The sequence below is a fragment of the Piliocolobus tephrosceles genome, chromosome 8 (genome assembly GCF_002776525.5).
Source record: "Piliocolobus tephrosceles isolate RC106 chromosome 8, ASM277652v3, whole genome shotgun sequence".
NCBI classification, from domain to species: Eukaryota; Metazoa; Chordata; class Mammalia; order Primates; family Cercopithecidae; genus Piliocolobus; species Piliocolobus tephrosceles.
Window position 1 is genome coordinate 13,826,934 of NC_045441.1, and position 21,902 is coordinate 13,848,835.

At 54.4% G+C, this 21,902-nt stretch overlaps 1 protein-coding gene across 3 annotated transcripts in view; it reads left to right on the top strand.

Annotated features, from left to right (window-relative positions):
• GTF2IRD1 (GTF2I repeat domain containing 1) overlaps positions 1–21,902 on the top strand; it is a 145,329-nt gene that overhangs the window by 45,951 nt on the left and 77,476 nt on the right. For 2 of the 3 annotated variants that reach the window (XM_026456666.1, XM_026456667.2), the window contains exons 2-6: positions 8,663–8,791; positions 13,694–13,835; positions 16,438–16,593; positions 19,131–19,314; positions 20,383–20,693. In XM_026456666.1, coding sequence (XP_026312451.1) covers positions 8,669–8,791; positions 13,694–13,835; positions 16,438–16,593; positions 19,131–19,314; positions 20,383–20,693 — 916 coding nt within the window. In that variant the 5' untranslated portion in view covers positions 8,663–8,668. Of the gene's footprint in view, positions 1–8,662; positions 8,792–13,693; positions 13,836–16,341; positions 16,594–19,130; positions 19,315–20,382; positions 20,694–21,902 lie in introns of all 3 variants that reach the window. The other variant, XM_026456665.2, reaches the window with a different exon arrangement.

Genomic DNA, 21,902 nt, shown 5'->3' on the forward strand with positions numbered 1-21,902 from the left:
AGTGAGAAAGGCCTGAGAGACTCCCAGCTGAGGGGGCCCCCACGTGTGCCCCTGTTGCTGAGGGGCCTGGGCATGCTGGTGCATGGGGGAAGGGCTTGGGTTTGGGCTGAACTGGCTCACAGGCGACTCATCAAGTGTCACAAATGACCTTGAACAGCTACCAAAAATGACCTTGAGCAGCACGCTTCCCCTCCTGAGCCTTAGCCCCCCAAGATACAACATGGATTAGAACCACCTCATGGTGCTTTTCTGAAAATTCGGTGGGCCTAATGTGGTGGCTCACGCCTGTAATCCTAGCACTTTGGGAGGCCAAGGTGGGTGGATCGCTTGGGCTCAGGAGTTTGAGACCAGCCTGGGAAACATAGCGAGACCCCATCTGTTTTGCTTAAAAAAAAAGAAAAAAAAGAAAATTCGGTGGCGTGACGGGTGTGCCGGTTGGCAAGCTGTGACATTTGTTTTTTTGGTTCAACCCCAAGCCAGTGCAGACAAGTGACCGTCCCCAGCCAGCGGGCCAGGCCTCTCAGTGTCACCCTGGCTGAGGTTGTTTGTGTATGTGTGTGTGTGTCCCTTTCTTAACTGTTCTCTTTCTTTGCATCACGTGTGTGGTCTTTTCTGTCTCATACACACATACCCGTTGCATTTGCATGCTCTGACACACTGATGCTTCCTTTTTAAAAATTTTTATTTTTGGAGGCAGGGTCTTGCTCTGTCACCCAGCCTGGAGTGTAACAGCACGATCACAGCTCTCTGCAGCCTTGAACCCCTGGGCTCAAGTGATCCTCCTGCCTCAGCCTCCTGAGTAGCTGGGACCACAGGTGTGGACCACCACGCCTAGCTAATTTTTTTTATTTTTGTAGAGGTGGGGTCTTGCTATGTTGCCCAGGCTGGTACACTCCTGCTTCTTTATGTATGTATGTATGTATTCTCTTTTTAGAAAATTATTTCATTGAATCCTTCTTTAAGCACAGACTTTTCCGAAGCTCTGGGGACACTTGGGGAGAAGAGGAGGGGAGGGTTCTAGATGCCCCCTAGGGCCACAATGGCTCTGGGTGCAGGACACGTCCATGCAGGAGAAACAGACCCTGCTGAGGGGTCTTCTCTGCCTCCTCCCTGGGTCCCAGCTGGGTGGTCTCCCCTGTTCACTGCTGGGCAGGGTCGGGCAGTGCAGAGCCGAGCCCACCGCTGTGTCATCATTCCAGGGCGAAGGGGCTTGAAGGCTGCGTCGTGGGGTGCTGGGAACCCGAATTTAGTTGGTATGACCTGAGCTCAGGTTTCAGCTTTGCCACATCCTTGCGGTGGGGTCTTCGGGTTGGAATTCCTCCTCCGTAAAGTGAGAGCTTGTGAGAATTAAACCTGGTCCCGGCATTTAGGAAACAGCCTTGTGACTCCTTCCCTCTGTTCCCTCCGGAGAGGGTGGTCCTGGAGCTCTACCGAGCTCACTCCAGCGAGAGTCATGGCCGAGCCCTTGGGCCAGATGCCAAGTTCCATGCCACCTTGGCACTTACTTTTTTGGCTCTGGGCCTCTTGGCTGTCCTCTCTGTGAAGGGCATCTAAGGTGGTGGGTGGGGGAGGGGAGCTTGGTTTTTTGTTTGTTTGTTTGTTTTGTTTTTTTTATTTTTTCGAGATGGAGTCTCACTCTGTCACCCACGCTGGAGTGCAGTGGCGTGATCTCTGCTCACCGCAGCCTCCACCTCCTGGGTTCAAGTGATTCTCCTGTCTCAGCAACCTAAGTAGCTGGGACAACAGGCACCCACCACTGTGCCCGGCTAATTTTTTAATTTTTAGTAGAGGCGGGGTTTCACCATATTGGCCAAGCTGGTCTTGAACTCTTGACCTCAAGTGATCCACCCACCTCAGCCTCCCAAAATGCTGGGATTACAGGTGTGAGCTACCGCGCCTGGCCTTTGTTGTTGTTTTGAGACAGGGTCTTGCTCTGTCTCCCAGGCTGCAGTACAATAGCACAATCATAGCTCACTGTGGCCTCAAACTCCTGGCTCCGGCGATCCTCCTGTCTCAGCCTCCCGAGTAGCTGGCGCCACAGGCATATGCCCAGCTAATTTCTGTATTTTTTGTAGAGACAGGGTTTTGCCGTTGTTTCCCAGGCTGGTCTCAAACTCCTGGCCTTAAGCCATCCTCCTACCTTGGACCCCAGGAATGCTGGAATTATAGGCGTGAGCCACCATGCCCAGCCAGGAAGAGGAGTCTTTTTTTAAACGGGCTGAGCCAGGAGCTTTGTCTTAGCCTTGTTCTTTTGTCTACATGCCTTTTCCCGCCTCCCACTAGGCTGCACTTCACTGGGGCGAGTCGGTCAGAACCAGCCAGCAGGAACACCTGTTTCCCAGACATCCAGGCTGTGGGCGGCAGAATAGGCTCATGCGTTAGCTCACTCTCTGCTAGCCTCCTAGCTGGCCCTGAGCGCCAGGTGCAGGGTGTTTGAGATCGGAAATCACAGCTGGATTTCTGTTACTTCACTGTCACCCTGGCCCCAGGGTTGGCTAGAAAGTGGGCTCTCTGGGCTGGACTCCTATGGAAGTCCCCCAGCCTGGAGGCAGCCCTGCCTTGAGTCAGGGCAGCACTGACTCAGACGTGGCCACAAGCGCTTGGCTAATCTTTGGCTCAGGGTCCGGGCTGGCCTCCAGCTCTCGGCGGCCGGCAAATCTGCTGCTGTCTGGGCAAGGAGTCCCTGGCAAGACACGGGGCAGGCGGCAGGCAAGCAGGGAAGCTGAGCTTCTTGGAGTCTGGAGTAGGGAACATCCCTGAAGATGACCCAGGCCCTGCACCTGGCTGGGTATAAGAGTCCCCTGTGAACTTAAAAATACAGTGTCCTGGCTGGGCGCGGTGGCTCACACCTGTAATCCCAGCACTCTGGGAGGCCGAGGTGGGCAGATCACCTGAGGTCAGGAGTTCGAGACCAGCCTGACCAACATGGTGAAACCGTGTCTCTACTAAGAATATAAAAATTAGCCGGGTGTGGTGGCGCATGCCTGTAATCTAAGCTACTTGGGAGGCTGAGGCAGGAGAATTGCTTGAACCCGGGAGGTGGAGGTTGCAGTTGCAGTGAACTGAGATCATGCCACTGCACTCCAGCCTGGGCAGTAGAGTGAGACTCCATCTCAAAAAAAAAAAAAAAAAAATACAATGTCCAGGGCCCCGCTGCCCAGGGAGCGGTCACCTCTGATGGAATGGGGCCCAGGAGCCTGGGCACTGAACAGCAGGTGTTGGCAGCAGCTGAGCTACCAGCCATCATTGCTTCACAGGTGGGCAGAGCAAAATCGGGAGCTGGGTGATGGGACAGATGTGACAGCAGCTCTTCCACAGTTCCTGGACTGTAACCTGGGGTCTTCCCAGTGGACTTCCCTCCACCCATCCCAGCTCTGCCTTTTAGGGGCTTCAAGTCTCTCACATTATTATTATTACTTTAATAATTTCAACTTTTAGGCCGGGCTGTATTCCCAGCACTTTGGGAGGCCGAGGTGGGTGGATCACTTGATGTCAGGAGTTTGAGACCAGCCTGGCCAACATGGGGAAACCCCATCTCTACTAAAAATAGAAACATTAGCTGGGCATGGTGGCGGGCACCTGTAATCCCAGCTACTTAGGAGGCTGACGCAGGAGAATCGCTTGGACATGGGAGACGGAGGCCGCAGTGAGCCGAGATGGCACCACTGCACTCCAATCTGGGTGACAGTGAGACTCTGTCTCAAAAATAATAATAATTTTAACTTTATTTTAGATTCTGGGGGTACATGTGCAGGTTTGTTACAAAGGGATATTGCATGATGCTGAGATTTGGGATCTCATCACCCAGGTAGTGAGCATAGCACCCAATAAGTAGTTTTTCAGCCTCTCCTTTTCCCCTCTCTCCTTGCTTTTGGAGGCCTTAGTGTCTGTCATTCCCATCTTTATGTCCACGAGTACCCAACGTTTAGCTCCCCCTATAAGTGAGAACATTTGATATTTGGTTTTCTGTTTCTATGTTAATTTGCATAGGAAAATGACCTCCAGCTACTTCCATGCTGCCGCAAAGGACATGATTTGGTTCTTTTTTATGGCTGCATAATATTCCATGGTGTGCATGTACCACATTTTCTTTATCCATTCTACCACTGATGGGCACCTGGGTTCAATCTATGTCTTTGCTATTGTGAATAGTGCTGCAGTGAACAGACGCGTCTCTCACCTTATTAAGGGAAGTTGACTTTTTGAACTCAAAGGATGGACATGTGGGACATTTCTCTTCCTCGCGAGTGTCTGTGTTTTTGGCTGCTGGGAGGCATCTGGGCTCCTGTTCCCATTGCTCCCTGCATTGCAGGGTGACCAACCGTCCTAGGTGGCCCAGGACTGAGGGGTTTTCCAGGAGATGGAACTTTCTGTGCTCAACCCAGGAATGTCAGATTGGGCCCAGTTGGCTGTGTGTCAGCTCTGCATGTGAGCAGCTGGTCTGTTCCCTGAGTCCCTGTGAATGTGGGAAGCGTGGTCTTCCTGCCACATGGTGACAGCAAGGACACCAGCAAAGTTGGAGACAGACAACCTTCTTCCCCCCTGTGCACTGGCTGAGACCCGGGGCAAGTGCCTTTCTCGTCTCTAAAACAGAGTGATGCTAGAGGAAGGACGGTAGCTCATGCAGGCCAATGCTGCCATCAGAATTTTTACTTTTTTTTTTCAATGGAGTGTTGCTCTGTTGCCCAGGCTGGAGTGCAATGGTGCCATCTCGGCTCACTGCAACCTCTGCCTCCTGGGTTCCAGCGATTCTCCTGCCTCAGCCTCCCAAGTAACTGGGATTACAGGCGCGCGCTACCACGTCCAGCTAATTTTTGTATTTTTATTAGTGTTGGGGTTTCATCATGTTGTCCAGGCTGCTCTCAGACTCCTGAGCTCAAGTGATCTGCCCACTTCACCCTCTCAAAGTGCTAGGATTACAGACGTGAGCCACTGTGCCCAGCCATGCTATCAGAATTTTTATTTTTTATTTAAAAGACAGGGTCTTGGCCGGGCGCGGTGGCTCAAGTCTGTAATCCCAGCACTTTGGGAGGCCGAGACGGGCGGATCATGAGGTCAGGAGATCGAGACCATCTTGGCTAACATGGTGCAACCCGTCTCTACTGAAAATACAAAAAACTAGCCGGGCGAGGTGGCGGGCGCCTGTAGTCCAGCTACTCGGGAGGCTGAGGCAGGAGAATGGCGTGAACCCGGGAGGCGGAGCTTGCAGTGAGCTGAGATCCGGCCACTGCACTCCAGCCTGGGCGGCAGAGCGAGACTCCGCCTCAAAAAATAAATAAATAAATAAATAAAAATAAAAGACAGGGTCTTGCTCTGTCACCCAGGCTGGAGTGCAGTGTCGCCGTCATCGCTCACTACAGCCTCGAGCTCCTTGTCTCAAGCAGTCCTCCCGCCTCGGCCTCCCATAGTGCCGGGACTATAAGCGTGAGCCGCTGTACCCGGCCTCTGCCTTCATTTTCTGTTTAGAACCATTCCCACTTTACAAATGAAAAATCTCAAGGTTTCAGGACTCATCCGAGGTAGTCCTAGCACACCTGGGCCTGGGTCTCATCTTCCCCCACTGCATTCTTGCTCCAGGCACGTGGAACCTGCCTATCCCTCCATCTGAGGCCCTGGGCATTTGCAGGGAGTGGTCGTCTCTGTTCATGCTCCCCAAGTCCGCCCACTGGGCTGTGGCTCAGGACAGAAGGTCCTACAATCCTGGATGACCAGGACAAGGAACTGGGGATGGCCCACAGCCCAGCCCTTCTTCCCTCTCTCTGTCCCTCCCTCCTGGAGTCCCTGGTTTCTTCCTAAATGGATTAGAGCCTTTACTGGAAGGAGCCGGCCGCTGTCTGGGGCAGCCAGGAGGCCAGGGCTGGATGGCTGTCTGGTGCCTCCTGCTTTGCCCTGATTCGATTTGGGCCTCAGCAGCTGGGAGGCTGGCAGCCCTAAGGCCTTTGTGGGAATGGTTCAAGGGACTGGCTGGCAGAGGGTGGCTGGGGGGAGGGGGACACCTTCCAGCCCCCAGGCAACAGACCTCTCAGCTGGATCTTTTACGAAGTCCGGTCACATGCAAGACCCTCCCACGGGCTTCCTGCCATGGAACGTCCCCAGTCGTGGCCACTGGCCACCTCTTGGTTCATCAGTGGGTCTCATCCATGGCCTGTGTCTCATCCATGGCCTGTCACCCCCTCTGCATCCCTTAATACAGCGGATTTCTTTGTTTTTTTGTTTTTTTGTTTTTTTTGAGACAGAGTCTTGCTCTGTCGCCCAGGCTGGAGTGGCACAGTGGCCGGATCTCAGCTCACTGCAAGCTCCGCCTCCCGGGTTCCCGCCATTCTCCTGCCTCAGCCTCCCGAGTAGCTGGGACTACAGGCGCCCACCACCTCGCCCAGCTAGTTTTTTGTATTTTTTAGTAGAGACGGGGTTTCACCATGTTAGCCAGGATGGTCTCGATCTCCTGACCTCGTGATCCGCCCGTCTCGGCCTCCCAAAGTGCTGGGATTACAGGCTTGAGCCACCGCGCCCGGCAATACAGCGGATTTCAAAGTTCTATAAAACTGGAACCCAGAAGAAGAAATGTCTTTTCTAAACATTTAGCAGCAAACTCAACATACATTTTGGCCAAACGCCTACCGGCCAGTTGTTTAAATCAATATTCATCCACAGCCAAAAAGCAGAGGAGAGCCAGCACTGAGGCCAGAGCTGAGCTCTGATGTGTCTCTCATTTCTCGGGACATTTCTGTCCCTGAGGCTGGACACCTCTGGCCTTGTGAAGTGTGATGCACTCTGACATCTCCTGTTCTCTGTCATTGGCCAATGATCATGTATCATGACCTACTGAAAGGCCTGTCTGTGGCTGAGACCACACGCCTTGGGCCTCATGCACATCGGGCACTGATTGAAGCCCTGGGGTGCAACAGTGGCAGGCAGACCTGGTTTCTGCCCTCAAAGAGCTTACAGTCGGCAGGGGCACCCATGGCGGCAGAAGACACCCCAGGCCTGGTGCCCTTTGTGGCGCCAGCCCCGCGGTCCTCCTGCCTGGGCCTTCCCTACCCCACTGGGTGCAGAAACTCCTTGTCTGCAGGTAGGAGATAGCAGGTTTACAGGCTCCTTTGGGTCCTGCAGCCCTGCTGTCTGCCATCAACACCCAGCAGGGGCCACACAGAAAGCACTGGGATGGAGCCCAGAGAGGGGAACTGAGAGGCCTCTCCCTCTGGTCTCTGCCTTCTTTGCTTGGATTGGTGCAGGGACAGCTGCCTTGAGGGCAGGCCCTGGCCCTGGGGCAGGCTGTGGGTGCCCCCTGGGTCAAGAAGGAGAGGGGCAGGGTAGAGCCAGGGGCTGAGGGAGGCTCATCTTTGTGTCTCATGGGTGCCCAGCTGGGCACTGTCGTACCCAGCAAGCCATGCCATGGCCTGTGCCATGCCATGGGGACCCACAATTGGGGGTTCTGGACTTGAGGGGGAGGATGCAGCTCTGTCCCCCAGGAATCCCACTGCAATGGGACACAGTCCTGTCCTGGGGAGCCCCCGACCTGAGACAAAGTAGCCTCGGCCCTGCTGTGTCTTTCTATACTCCTGAAGCCAAGTCTTCTGGCTAGGAGGGAAACTGAGGCTGGAAGGCCTCAGTGGGGGTGGCATTGGCCTCGGAAGCACGTGGCTTGATGCAGAAATGTGACGGCAGAGCTTAGAGGCGTGCGGAACAGAGGGGAGGACATCACCGGCTCCTGACCCTGCCGGGCTTTAGGTTGGGGGTACAGGAGGTGGGCCAGCAGGTTGGACGATTAAAAGCTTTGATGAGACTGGGTGAGGTGGCTCATGCCTGTACTTTCAACACTTTGGGAGGCTGAGGTGGGCAGGTCACCTGAGGCCAGGAGTTCAAGACCAGCCTGGCCAACATGGTGAAACCCCATCTCTACTAAAAATACAAAAATTAGCCAGATGTATGGTGGCACCTGTAACCCCAGCTACCAGGGAGGCTGAGGCAGGAGAATCACTGAAACCCAGGAAGGGGAGGTTGCAGTGAGCCAATATTGTACCACTGCACTGCAGCCTGGGCAACAGAGCAAGACTCTGTCTCGAAATAAAATTAAATTTAAAATTAAAAAAAGCTTTGAGGACAACCAGCAGATGATGGCAGGGCCAGGAAGGGTGCTTGAGGCAGGGGGAACTGAACCCACACAGACTAGGGGATCATGAATGTCGGTCCATCTGGGAGTGGCACAGCTTAGAGGACCTGGAGCATGGAGTGGGAGGGGGATCTGGAGTAGGGGACAGGAGACCAGGTAACTAGAATACCAGGCTGAGGAGTTGAGAGCTAATGTGGGCAGTAGGGAGCCATGGAGGGTGTGTGAGCGAGGGAGGGCTGTGGCCAGAACTGCCCACGTTGGGAGAGGTGGCAGTTGGGGCCTGCCCAACAGACTGGTCCCAGTGCTGGGCTCAGCTTGGGTGCAGACCTCGGAGGGCGTGCCACAGGGTACGAGTTATCCTGCCACTTGAGCCCAGGCCTGTGCAGGCTCTAATCCCATCACACATAAAGCCCTTGGACCCAGGGAAGGTCGGCCCTGGATACAGAGGCAGCCCTGGGAGTCCGGGGGTCAGGTGGATTGGGGTGGGCGGGTGCCACATGAGCCAAGCCCCCTGCCTTGTGCCCACCACCACTGCCTCCTCACTCCCAACAGGCGACCATGGCCTTGCTGGGCAAGCGCTGTGACGTCCCCGCCAACGGCTGCGGACCCGACCGCTGGAACTCTGCCTTCACCCGCAAAGACGAGATCATCACCAGCCTCGTGTCTGCCTTAGACTCCATGGTGAGTGTCCCCACCCGCCCAGGAGGAGGGGACAGGGTGAGCATCCCTGCTTGCCTTGTAGCTCAAGTCCTACCTCAGCCACTCGAGGGAGCTTTCACTGACCTGAGCCTCAGTTTATCTGACTGCAGCTAGGGCCACCCACGATGCCTGCATTAAGGGTGGGAGACTTCAGTGAGATCCAGTACATAAAAATCTAGCCCTGGGGCTGGGCGCGGTGGCTCACGCCTGTAATCCTAGCACTTTGGGAGGCTGAGGCGAGCGGATCACGAGGTCAGGGATTTGAGACCAGCCTGGCCAATATGGTGAAACCTCATCTCTACTAAAGATACAAAAAATTAACTGGGTGTAGTGGTGGGTGCCCGTAATCCCAGCTACTCAGGAGGCTGAGGCAGGAGAATTGCTTGAACCTGGGAGGCGGAGGTTGCAGTGAGCCGAGGTTGCGCCATTGCACTCCAGCCTGGGTGACAGGGCAAGACTCCGTCTCAAAAAACAAATCTACCCTGGAATAAACAGTGGCTCCCAGCCCTCATCCCCTTGTCCCTTCACCCCTCTTGCCATTCCCACTTTGTCCCTGGAATGAACCACATGCCTATCTCCTAGCAGGTCATCTGAGGGATAATGTCTGGGAAGGCATTCATTAGAAAGATGTAATCCCCAACATTAAAGCAAGAGTTCTAACTGCATCTCGGGCGGGAAGAGAGAAACCAGGCTTTGTATAATATGGCACTACTGCCTACATACCTAGACCTATAGTAATTTATCCCAAATGAGGACATCATACTATCATTTTCCTCCAGCCTTTTCCTGGCGGGAGGTTCTGTGATGCAAGTGTTTAAAAAAAATCTGGCCCAGCACGGTGGCTTACACCTGTAATCCCAGCACTTTTAGGGGCCAAGGTGGGTGGATCACTTAGGGTCAGGAGTTCGAGACCAGCCTGGCCAACATGGCAAAATCCCATCTCTACTAACAATACAAAAATTAGCCGGGCGTGGTGGTGCATGCCTGTAATCCCAGCTACTTGGGAGGCTGAGGCAGGAGAATCATTTGAACCCCGGAAGTGGAGGTTGCAGTGAGCAGAGATCACACCACTGCACTCCTGCCTGGGCAACAGAGGGGGACTCTATCTCAAAAAAAATAAATAAATAAAAATAAAAAAATTAGACTGGCATGATGGCACATGCCTGTAATCCCGCCTACTCAGGAAGATGAGGCAGGAGAATTGCTTGAACCTGGGAGGCGGAGGTTTCAGCAAGCCGAGATCGCGCCACTGCACTCCAGCCTGGGCAACAGAGTGAGACTCTCTCAATTTAAAAAAAAATTTTTTAATAAAAATAAAGTTAAATTAAAAACCTGTCTAACATCAGTTAGCTGCACCCCTGCATTTTAGGATGATAAAGCGCAGCGAGGGTAGGACCTTGCCCGAAGTCACACAGCATGACCAGTTGTTTGGTTTTTTTTTTTTGAGATGGAGTCTCACTCTGTCACCCAGGCTGGAGTGCAGTCACGCAAACTCGGCTCACTGCACCCTCCGCCTCCCGGGTTCAAGCAATTCTCCTGCTTCAGCCTCTGGAGTAGCTGGGACTACAGGCATCCGCCACCACACATGGCCAGCTAAGTTTTGTACTTTTAGTAGAGACAGGGTTTCACCATATTGGCCAGGCTGGTCACAATCTCTTGACCTCGTGATCCACCCACATCAGCCTCTCAAAGTGTTGGGATTACAGGCATGAGCCACTGCACCTGGCCCAGCAAGACCAGGTTTTAAAGTGAGCTTCTGCGTACAAAGTCTCCCCGAAAAACAAAGGACCTCCTTCAAGCTATTCCTGCCATAGGTGGCTGAAGGGCTGGTTAGGCGGTGTTTGGGGGCAGTGGTGGGAGACACCCCTGGAAAAGTGACTGGGCACCACACTCTCTCCATAACGACCCCTCCCCTATGCAGAGTGACCCTCATGAGGAGGGGGCCCCAGGAGCTCAGCCCTGTGTCCTGAAGCACTGTGAGCTTGGCAGTGGTGGAAGTCTGGCTGATGTGGGCAGTGATGGGCGATCCCATGGCCACTAGCTACCTGTGGCTATTTGCAATTTTTTTTTTTTTTTTTTGGAGAGTTTTGCTCTGTTGCCCAGACTGGAGTGCAGTGGCGCAATCTTGGCTCACTGCAACCTCCACCTCCTGGGCTCAAGTGATTCTCCTGCCTCAGCCCCCCGAGTAGCTGGGATTACAGGCATGCGCCACCACGCCTGGCTAAATTTTTGTATTTTTAGTAGAGACAGGGTTTCACCATGTCTCTACTAGCCAGGCCGGTCTCAAACTCCTGACCTCAGGTAATCCACCTTCCTCAGCCTCCTAAAGTGCTGGGATTACAGGCATGAGCCACTGCGCCTGATTCATTTAAATTCTAATTAGTTAAAATGAAATAAATAACTCAGTTGTTCAGTTGCACCAGCCTCATTTAACGTGCTCAGCAGTCAGAAGTGGCTGGTGTCTACGGATTGGACTGTGCAGAGGTAGAATATGCTCATTGTCGTAGAAAGTTACACTGGATCGGCCAGGCACAATGGCTCACGCGTATAATCCCAGCACCCTGAGAGGCTGAGTGGGGCAGATCACTTGAGGCCAGGACTTTGAGATCAGTCTGGCCAACATGGTGAAACTCCATCTCTACTGAAAATACAGAAATTAGCTGGGCATGGTGGTACACGCCTGTGGTCCTAGCTATTCGGGAGGCTGAGGCAGGAGAATTGCCTGAGTCTGGGAGGTGGAGGTTGCAGTGAGCCAAGGTCGTGCCACTGCACTCCAGCCTGGGTGACATAGCAAGACTTTCTATCAAAAAAAAAAAAGGCCGGGCGTGGTGACTCAAGCCTGTAATCCCAGCACTTTGGGAGGCCGAGACGGGCGGATCACGAGGTCAGGAGATCGAGACCATCCTGGCTAACACGGTGAAACCCCGTCTCTACTAAAAAATACAAAAAACTAGCCAGGCGAGGTGGCGGGCACCTGTAGTCCCAGCTACTCAAGAGGCTGAGGCAGGAGAATGGCGTGAACCCAGGAGGCGGAGCTTGCAGTGAGCTGAGATCCGGCCACTGCACTCCAGCCTGGGCGACAGAGTGAAACTCCGTCTCAAAACAAAACAAAAAAAAGTTCTACTAGGTAGCAGTGGTCTAGTGAGTGTATCAGAACCTCCCTGGAGGAGCACGTGACCCTCTAGTTATCCTAGCGGTATGAACAAGACAGGCTCCCCCGTCCCTGGGCCTTTTAAGGGCTTCCTGAGGGACCCTCATGGGACAATGACATTTGCTTAGCAGTGACTTAAGTCCAGCCTCCTCCAAATGCCAGGGTCTTTTGGTGGCCTGTAGGGAGGGTGAACTGAAGGGATGTGCCTTCATCACCCGCCCCCAATCTCAGATCCTCTTCCCCACCAGCTCTGGGTGCCTTTAGGTGGGTGAGTTTTCTGCCACGGTCTCGGCGTCTTCAGCTGAGCGGTGACTGTGGCATGAAGCAGCTCTTTCAGCTGTGATGGATGAGAAACAGCTGGATTTATTTGTTTTATTTTTTGTTAATACTCTACAGTGTTCCACGCAGAAACGGAACAGCAAGCTTTTGTTTTCATCTTAGAAGAAAATGAATGCCCTGTGTTTTAATTTTCCAGTAGGGATCCTGGAGGACAGACCTCCTGGCCCCACGCCGCCCGCACCTTCCTAACCAGAACGATTCCAGGCTGGGGCTGGCACCATAGGCCAGATGATGGCCCAGAGAGGTTACCTGTCCCAGGCCACACAGCACAGAACTGCAATTGGAAGCCAGACTCTATAGCTGCCAGCACTACCTGACTCAGATGAAAACCAGTATTTATTCGGCACAACTGCCTGCTACAGGCTTCACAATCAGGGTTTTCCTGGTGGGGTGGGTCAGAGAGCTGAGATGCTGGTGGTCTCGGTTGCAGGGACCCCCCCATATTAAGACCTCTGTGCTATGGGGCTGCAGACCTCGACTCTTGAGGCCATGAGGATAGCCAGCTCCGTGTTTACCCATATAGGATGTCCCAGTTTAGAGATCTTTTCCCCCAACCATTGAATCCCCATACCCAAGGCCAGTGGCACTGTGGAACTAGGCTGTTTCTCCCCAATTCTACAGACGTGGAAACTGGCCAGGCACAGTGGCTGACACCTGTAATCCCAGCACTTTGGGAGGCTGAGATGGGCACATCACCTGAGGTCAGGAGTTTGAGACCAGTCTGGCCAACATGGTGCAACCCTATCTCTCCTTATGATACAAAAATTAGTGAGGCATGGTGGCAGACGCCTGTAGTCCCAGCTACTCCGCAGGCTGAGGCAGGAGAATCGCTTGAACCTGGGAGGCAGAGGTTGCAGTGAACCAAGACTGCGCCACTGCACTCCAGCCTGGGCGACAGAGTGAGACTGTGTCTCAAAAAAACAAAACAAAACAGATGTAGAAACTGGAGCCCAGAGGAGGGACATGACTGACTCAAGTCCCACAGCAGAAACGGCCAAAGTGGGAATACAGCCCCAGTCTGTCCAATCCCCCCCACCTTTCCTGCCGTTCTTCCCACCCCCTCCTCATCCAGGACTTGAGAGGGGCCAAGAGAACGCAGCACGGCATTGTCCCTGGGGCTGGGGCTAAGGTGGGCTTACCCCAAGGAGGAGGACCTTGGAGGGAGTAGCAGAGGACACTTGTTCTCCTCCAGCCCCCCATCGCCAATCCCTGGAGGGCCATTCATTCAGTCGCACTACAGAATCTGAGACCAAGAACAGTAGAGGGACCGTCTGTCCCTGGAGCTGCTGCTGAGGTCTCAGGCAGCTGGGAGCTCACATCCCACTCCCAAAGTGGGTACTAGAGGTGTTTGGAGTGGGGAGCCCTTCCACTCACACACCCTGCTCTTCCCACAGTGCTCAGCGCTGTCCAAACTGAACGCCGAGGTGGCCTGTGTCGCCGTGCACGATGAGAGCGCCTTCGTGGTGGGCACGGAGAAGGGAAGAATGTTCCTAAATGCCCGGAAGGAGCTACAGTCAGATTTCCTCAGGTTCTGCCGTGAGTACCCCAGGGCTGCAGAGGGCCAGGCCCGTCATTCTTTGAGGGCAGGAGCTCTGGCCCGTCTCTGAGTCCCCAACCCTGTCCTGCCAGGGTGGCGGTGTGTGGGGGATGAACCTAACAAGCAAGGTTGTCTGAGATTCCCGATGCGGTGTTATTGAGGCAACCATGGTTTTTGTTGGAATCATTCAGCAGCCCCTGAGTTGACAGAGACTGGCTGGGTGAACCCCAGGGTAGGCCAGAGCCAGCCACTTCCATCTGCCTTTTCCAGATGGGGACACCAAGGCCCAAGGTTGCTGCTCAATTCTTCCTCTTAAGTATGTATTTCTGAGCACAAGGACCAAATGCACTTATTCCAACACAATTTTTTTTTTTTTTTTAATGAGACAGAGTCTCGCTCTGTCACCCAGGCTGGAGTGCAGTGGCACAATTTTGGCTCACTGCAACCTCTGCTTCCCAGGTTCAAGTGATTCTCCTGTCTCAGCTTCCCAAGTAGCTGGGATTACAGGCACCCACCACCACGCCCGACTAATTTTGTATTTTTAGTAGAGATGGGGTTTCATCATGTTGACCAGGCTGGTCTCGAACTCCTGACCTCAAGTGACCCGCCCACCTCAGTCTCCCAAACTGCTGGGATTACAGATGTGAGCCACCGTGCCTGGCCATATTCCAATAAGATTTATTGATCACCTGCTGTGCATGGCATCTTTTCTGATGCTAACTCACCTACCCTGACATCAACGTGAGGAGGCAGGCACTGTCATTGCTATAGTGACAGTTAACATCTTAGGCCAGGTGCAGTGGCTCATGTCTGTAGTCCTAGCACTTCAGGAGGCTGAAATGGGAGGATCACTTGAGCCCAGAAGTTGGAGACCAGCCTGGGCAACATAGCAAGACACCTGTCTCTACAAAAAATTTAAAAATTAACCAGGCTTGATGGTGCACACCTGTAGTCCCAGTACAGAAAGGCATGGGTGGGACCAGGCACGGTGGCGTATGCCTGTAATCCCAGCACTTTGGGAGGATGAGGCAGGAGAAACACTTGAGCCTGGGAGTTTAAGGCTGCAGTGAGCTACGATGGCACCACTGCACTCCAGCCTGGGTGACAGTGAGACCCCATCTCAAAAGAACCATGGTATAGCATGAGGTTAAAAGAACAGGCCGCCTGGGTCCACAACTGCTGTGCCTCAACCCACTCGTCTGTGAAAGGCGAGAACGGGTGGGTCTGAGGGTTAAACGAATTTGTACCCGGCAAGCACTTAGGACAGTGTCTGGCACTGGGTTCACACTCAATAGACACCAGCTGTTGTTGCTATTATTAGTATTCGCATCACACCCCTAAGATCAGCGGTTTCAGGGAAGGGCATCCCCCAGCGCTGGGCCTATCATTACTGGGGTGCAGCTGCATCCCCAGCCAGCCCCCCACCCCACTCAGCCTTCAGAGCCTAGACCTTCCCCAGGGCCAGAATAGGGGGACTGGGCCGGGTAGAGTGGACAGCAGCAGGTCCTGTGGCACCCCAGCCTCCCAGAGCCTGAGGCGGTGCACCTGGCTTCTAGAGCCAGGCAGAGCCGCTATTTATAGCACCAGGAACTCGGCTGGTTTATTTCAAGCTCCGCAGATCCCAGAGGAGAACAGGCTCCAAGCTGGGAGGGGGCCACGGGCCCCTCCTCTCATCTCCTTTCCAGTGCAGCTTCTAGAACATTCCCGAAGGATCTACCAACACTCTCCGGTCCCCACTCTGGCCCAGCCTGGCATGAACCTGCTGTTTGCAACCCACAGCCTCCTCGGAGCAGGGGTTGGGGGGTGCCCGTTCTTTCTTCCTCTGGCAGAGCAGAAAATGGGGGCATAGATTGGTCAAGACGGTGTTGGTGTCAGGGCACAGAAAGGCATGGATGGGGCCAGGCACGGTGGCTCACGCCTGTAATCCCAGCACTTTGAGGGGACAAGGCGGGTGGATCACCTGACGTCAGGAGTTCGAGACCAGCCTGGCCAACATGATGAGATCCCATATCTACTAAAAATACAAAAATTAGTTGGACATGGTGGCGGGCGCCTGTAATCCCAGCTACTCGGGAGACTGAGGCAGGGGAATCACTTAAACCCTGGAGGTGGAGGTTGTAGTGAGCTGAGATTGTGCCACTGCACTCCAGCCTGGGCGACAGAGTGGACTCCGTCAAAAAAAAGAAAGAGAGAGAGAGAGGGAGGGAGGGAAAGAGAGAGAGAGAGAGAAAGAGAGAGACAGATGGAACGTTTATTGAACCTCAGTTCTGAGCTAGAATAGCTGGCCTCCCACGAGCATTCACAGACGGAGGCTCAGAGAGAGAAGGGACTTACCCAAGGTCACACAGCAAATTAGAGGTGACCAGAGGTGAGGCCCAGCCGTGGCCAGACGATGGGAGCTCTGAGATGACCAGCCCTGGCCCTCAGTGGGGTGGTTGGGATAGGCCTTGCACACTCATTAATTCTTCATTCATTCATTCACTTGTGTATCACATTGTGTGCCAGTCTCCACGGCTCAGCACAGGGCAGAGACATCCCCGCTCGAAGGCCGGGTGGTGAGACGGGTGTTCACTGTGGCCTCACATGCTCTGTGTCCCACAGGAGGGCCCCCATGGAAGGATCCGGAGGCAGAGCACCCCAAGAAGGTGCAGCGGGGTGAGGGCAGCGGCCGGAGCCTCCCTCGGTCCTCCCTGGAACACGGCTCAGATGTGTACCTTCTGCGGAAGATGGTAGAGGAGGTGTTTGATGTTCTTTATAGTAAGATCCTTCCTCATTCCATTTGGGGGCCCCAGGGAGGGTGGGAGCCTGGGTCCCCACCCAGCAGAGGGGGCCCCCTCCTGTCCCACTACGGGCCCTGGGCAAAGCCGGACCCCAAGGCATGGAGGTACTGGCTACCCTAGCCCTTCCTCATCTCTGCATTCCCAGACACAGACGTTCTACTCCAGCCGTTTTCCCAAACCTCCATCCCCACTGTCCCTGCCCTGGCTCAAGTCATGCCACCTCTCGCCTAGAAATAGCCCCAGGCTTGCCACGGTCTCCCTGCCTCCCCACACCTGCCCTGCCACCAAGGGCATCTTCTCAAAGCACAAGTCTCACCATGAATGAAGCTCTTGCCTCCACAGCCTTCGGGGGCTCCCCGTCGGCCCTGAGCATGGCACAGGGGCCCATACACCCATCCTCATCCCCTCTATACCTTCTTCTCCCACTAGGTGACAGGGCCCTACTGACCTCCCTGCAGAACCACTTCCTGTTCTCCAGCGCTCGCTGGTTCCTTTTACATGCCCTGGCCTTCGCTCTGTTGCATCTTTTGAGACTGCCTTTCCCCTCCTCTGTCTGGCAGACACCCGCGTGCCACTGAGGCTCTGCTCCTGGAAGCCCCCTCACAGTGGGTTTAGGCCCCTCTCTTGGCACCCACAGTGCCCTGTCCCCTCACCAACCCAGGAGCTCTCCAGGGTCAGGGGCTATGTCTGCCCTTTCTAGCTGTCTCCAGCCTGCAGTTCAGAGCCCAGCAACAGCAGGTACTCGGAGAATGTTTGTTGAATGACTAAGTGAAGGCTGATTGCTCAGCCACGTCTTTCTTGCAGGGAGAGGAGAACTGGCCTCCCTTGGGAAGCGTCAGGTTGCAGAGGGCCTCAGGGCCCCAGTGGTGTCCTTCACACGCCCTGGGAAACCTTGGGCAGGTCTCTTTGGCCCTCAGGGTCCCATCTCATTCATTTCTGATTTGGCTTTATCCCTTCTCCTACTGTGGCCTTTGGTTTTATGGAGCAAAGGTCTGCGAGGAAACTTCGGGTGTTCTTATGTTAGGAGGAGGGGTACTCAGAGGCCCTGGGCAGTCACGCTGGCCACCCTGGGATGGGGGACTTGCCACGCATGGTTGACTCTACCCCTGTCGACACTTTTGCCAGCTACAGGGCCCATGCACAGAGCCCCCCGCACCCCTGCCCACCTTGCCCTGGCCCCCCTTGTCCACTTTGGGCAGAATTCAAGGAGGCTATGAGAGGATGAGCCTCCTGGCTCTGGGTGGGGCTCCAGCCTGGAGGTGACAACAGATATCCCAGTGCCCAGTCCTCAGTCCCCAGCCTGCCTCCCCTCATCTGTGCCCCCCAACCCCCATCTTTGTTCCTGTGTCTTCTCAGTCTATCTCTTCCTCCTCTCTCCCATCTTTTTCTTTTGTTGTTGTTTTGAGATGAAGTTTCGCTCTTGTTGCCTAGGCTGGAGTGCAGTGGTGCAATCTCGACTCACTGCAACCTCCGCCTCCTGGGTTCAAGTGACTCTCCTGCCTCAGCCTTCTGAGTAGCTGGGATTACAGGCGCATGCCACCACACCCAGCTAATTTTTGTATTTTCAGTAGAGACGGGGTTTCACCATGTTGGCCAGGCTGGTCTCAAACTCCTGACCTCAAGTGATCCACCTGCCTCGGCCTCCCAAAGTGATGGGATTATAGGCGTGAGCCACCGTGCCCGGCCTCTCTTGTCTTTTTCTGAATCCCCTATGTTTGCTCCCTCTCCACTTCCTCTTCTTCTGGCTTTCTCTCCCCTCTCTCGGTCTCTCTCCCTTCCTCCCTACACCTTTTTCTTCTTCTTTTTTTTTTTTTTTGAAATGGATTCTCGTTCTGTCACCCAGGCTGGAGTGCAATGGCATGATCTCAGCTCCCTCCAACCCGCCTCCTGGGTTCAAGCGATTCTCCTACCTCAGCCTCCCGAGCAGCTGGGATTACAGGTGTGCACCATGACGCCCGGCTAATTTTTGTAGTTTTAGTAGAGACGGGGTTTCCTCATGTTGGCCAGGCTGGTCTCGAACTCCTGGCCTCAAGTGATCCTCCTGCCTCAGCCTCCCAAAATGCTGGGATGACACGCGTGAGCCACCATGCCCGGCCCTTACAGCTTCTTCCTTGCAGTCTGGCTCATGCAAGTGCCCACTTCTCCGTCTCTTCTGCCCTCTTTACTCTCACTGGATTGTCTCTCTCTGCTCTGTCCTCTGGGCCCTTGTAGTCCCCAGTTTCCCTTCCAGCGAGGTGCCCAAGCGGAGAGGGGCTTGGCTGGGGAGGGCAGCAGGGATCCCCCTTCGGTGGGGGAGCCCCAGCCCCCCAGAGGCAGACAAGGGGGCCTTGTCCACAGCATCCACCCCTAGCCTGCAGGCAGTTATTCTGCACAAAGTCTGCAGTTACGAGGGGTCCATGGGAACCCCACACCAAGGGGAGCCACTCAACACTGCCCCCACTCTGGGGCACAGCGGCGCCGACTCCAGCCTGGCTGCCCTCTCATACCAGGCCCCTCTCCTGGACTCCCCTACAGGCGAGGCCCTGGGAAGGGCCAGCGTGGTGCCGCTGCCCTATGAGAGGCTGCTCAGGGAGCCAGGGCTGCTGGCTGTACAGGGACTGCCAGAGGGCCTGGCCTTCCGGAGGCCGGCTGAGTATGACCCCAAGGCCCTCATGGCCATCCTGGAACATAGCCACCGCATCCGCTTCAAGCTCAAGAGGTGAGTGAGGTAGCTGGCCCAGGGCTGGGCTGGGGCCGGGGGCTGGAGGCCACTTAGCCAGAGGGGAAGGGACTTGAGATGCCCATGGGGGACTCTGGTGGTGAAAGCTCCCAGTCTGATGATGGAGGTGAAGTGAAAGCGAAGTCATAGAACAGGATCTGAGCTGGGTCATTAAGCCTTGAAGTCTTCCCAGGGAAGTTGCATTGCAGAGAGACTGGAAGAGACATGACTTGGGACAAAATAGCACCAATGTGATCGGGCACAGTAGCTCACACCTGTAATCTCAGCACTTTGGGAGGCTGAGGTGAGAGGATCACTTGAGGCCAGGAGTTTGAGACCAGCCTGGGCAACATACCAAGACCCTGTCTCTGTCAAAAAAAAAAAAAAAAAAAAATACCCAGGTGTGTTGGTACACACCTGTCATCTCAGCTGTTCAGGAGGCTGAGGCAGGAGGATTGCTTGAGCCCAGGAGTTTGAGGATGCAGTGAGCTGTGATTGCATCACTGCACTCCAGCATGGGCAACAAAGCAAGACCCTGTCTCTTAGAAAATTTTTTTAAATGTGGCATTTTAGGTGTCAGAAGTGGGAGAACCATGTCCTGTGCTTGCTCAGGTTGTAAATCTGGGGTTAATTAGGGACCTAGGGGAGATTAGGTTGTTGAGGCTGGTCTGAGGCAGTACCAATTGTCAGGAGAGCCAGGAAGGCAGCCTGAGGGCTTAAGGTTGAGCCTGTCTCTGCTAGGCGCCCCAGGCAATGCAGAGGCAGGGAAGGGGAGGGGAGCATCAGGAGACAGGAGGCAATCAGTTGCACCTGGCAGGATCTGATCAGTGAATTGGAGCAGAGGGGCAGGGCCCAGGTCCTCCAGTGGCCTAGCTCTGTGGCCCTGGGCACACCATTCCCACCTCTGAGCCTGCATCCCCACTTGTAAAGTGGAAGTGCAGCTCCTGTCCTGCCCTCTTACGGGGCTGTTATGTTCTGCAGAGGGTGGGGATGCAGGGTTGTGGGGGAAGAGCTGCAACATGTGAAACTGATGTACAAAGCTGTCCATGTGTCCTCTCCTTTACTCAGGCCACTTGAGGATGGCGGGCGGGACTCGAAGGCCCTGGTGGAGTTGAATGGTGTCTCCCTGATACCCAAGGGGTCACGGGACTGTGGCCTGCATGGCCAGGCCCCCAAGGTGCCACCCCAGGACCTGCCCCCCACCGCCGCCTCCTCCTCCATGGCCAGCTTCCTGTACAGCACGGCGCTCCCCAACCACGCCATCCGAGAGCTCAAGCAGGAAGCACCTTCCTGCCCCCTTGCCCCCAGCGACCTGGGTCTGAGTCGGCCCATGCCAGAGCCCAAGTCCACTGGTGCCCAAGACTTCTCCGACTGTTGTGGTAACATTGCTGCTGGGATCTCCAAGTCTAGGGGGTGGGACAGAGGTCACTCATGCATGGGACATCCTCCCAGGGCAGGTCAGGATGCCTGGGCCCTCTTAGGTTGGAAGGAGCCATGTCTGGGCATGGGGGTGGGACTGGACAGATGCTGTCCTAGCGGAGACCCCTTGGACCTTGGGTCTCTGCTCAGCCATCTGTGAATGATGTCCTTGGCCTTGGACTAAGAGACACCTGCAAGGACTCCCTGGGTCCCAGCTACTCAGGAGGCTGAGGCAGGAGGATCAACTGAGCCCAGGAATTTGAGGCTGCGTTGAGCTATGATTGCATACCTCTGCACTCTAGCCTGGGTGACAGCACAACTCTGTCTCAAAAAAAAAAAAAAAAGAACCAGTGATATTTCAGGTGTCAAAAGTGGGAGATCCACATCACGTGCTATAAAGGAAGTTAGCAGACTAGTCATCCCCATGCATTCAGTGAGGACCTGCTCCAATTCAGTGAGCACCCACTGCATACCCAGCCTGATTAAGGGCACTGGGGGAAGTAGGTCCTGGGGTGGACAGGACAAAAGGAACAGTTGCAGGTGAGAGAAGCACCTGGATTCATATCCTGGCTCGTCTACTTAGTGGCTATGCATCCTGGGGCAAATCTCTCTCTCTGAACCTCAGTTTCTTCCTCTATAAAATGGGAAGGCTAGCATTACCTACTTCCCAGAAGTGTTATCATGATTAAAGGACAGATCGGTGGCAGTAGCATCTCCTGAGGGAGGGTTAGAAATGCATATTCTCAGGTCCCACTGCAGTCCTGCTGAATCTGAAGCTCTGGGGATGGGGCCCAGTAGTCTTTTTGGACAACTCTGCCAAGTGGTTCCAATATGCTCAAGTTTGAGAGTTGCTGTATTAAAGCACTGGGTCTGGCCAGGTGTACCTGTAATTCAAGCTCTTCAGGAGGCTGAGGCGGAAGGATTGCTTGAGCCCAGGAGTTCAAGACCTGCCTGGGTGACATAGCAAGATCCTCTCTCTACCTAAAAAAAAAAAAAAAAAAAAAAAAAGCACTTGGGTCTGGGTCTAATACTTGTAGTAGGTGCTTGTAAGTTATATATACTTCTTCTTCTTCTTCTTCTTCTTCTTCTTCTTCTTCTTCTTCTTCTTCTTCTTCTTCTTCTTCTTCTACTTCTTCTTCTTCTTCTTCTTCTTCTTCTTCTTCTTCTTC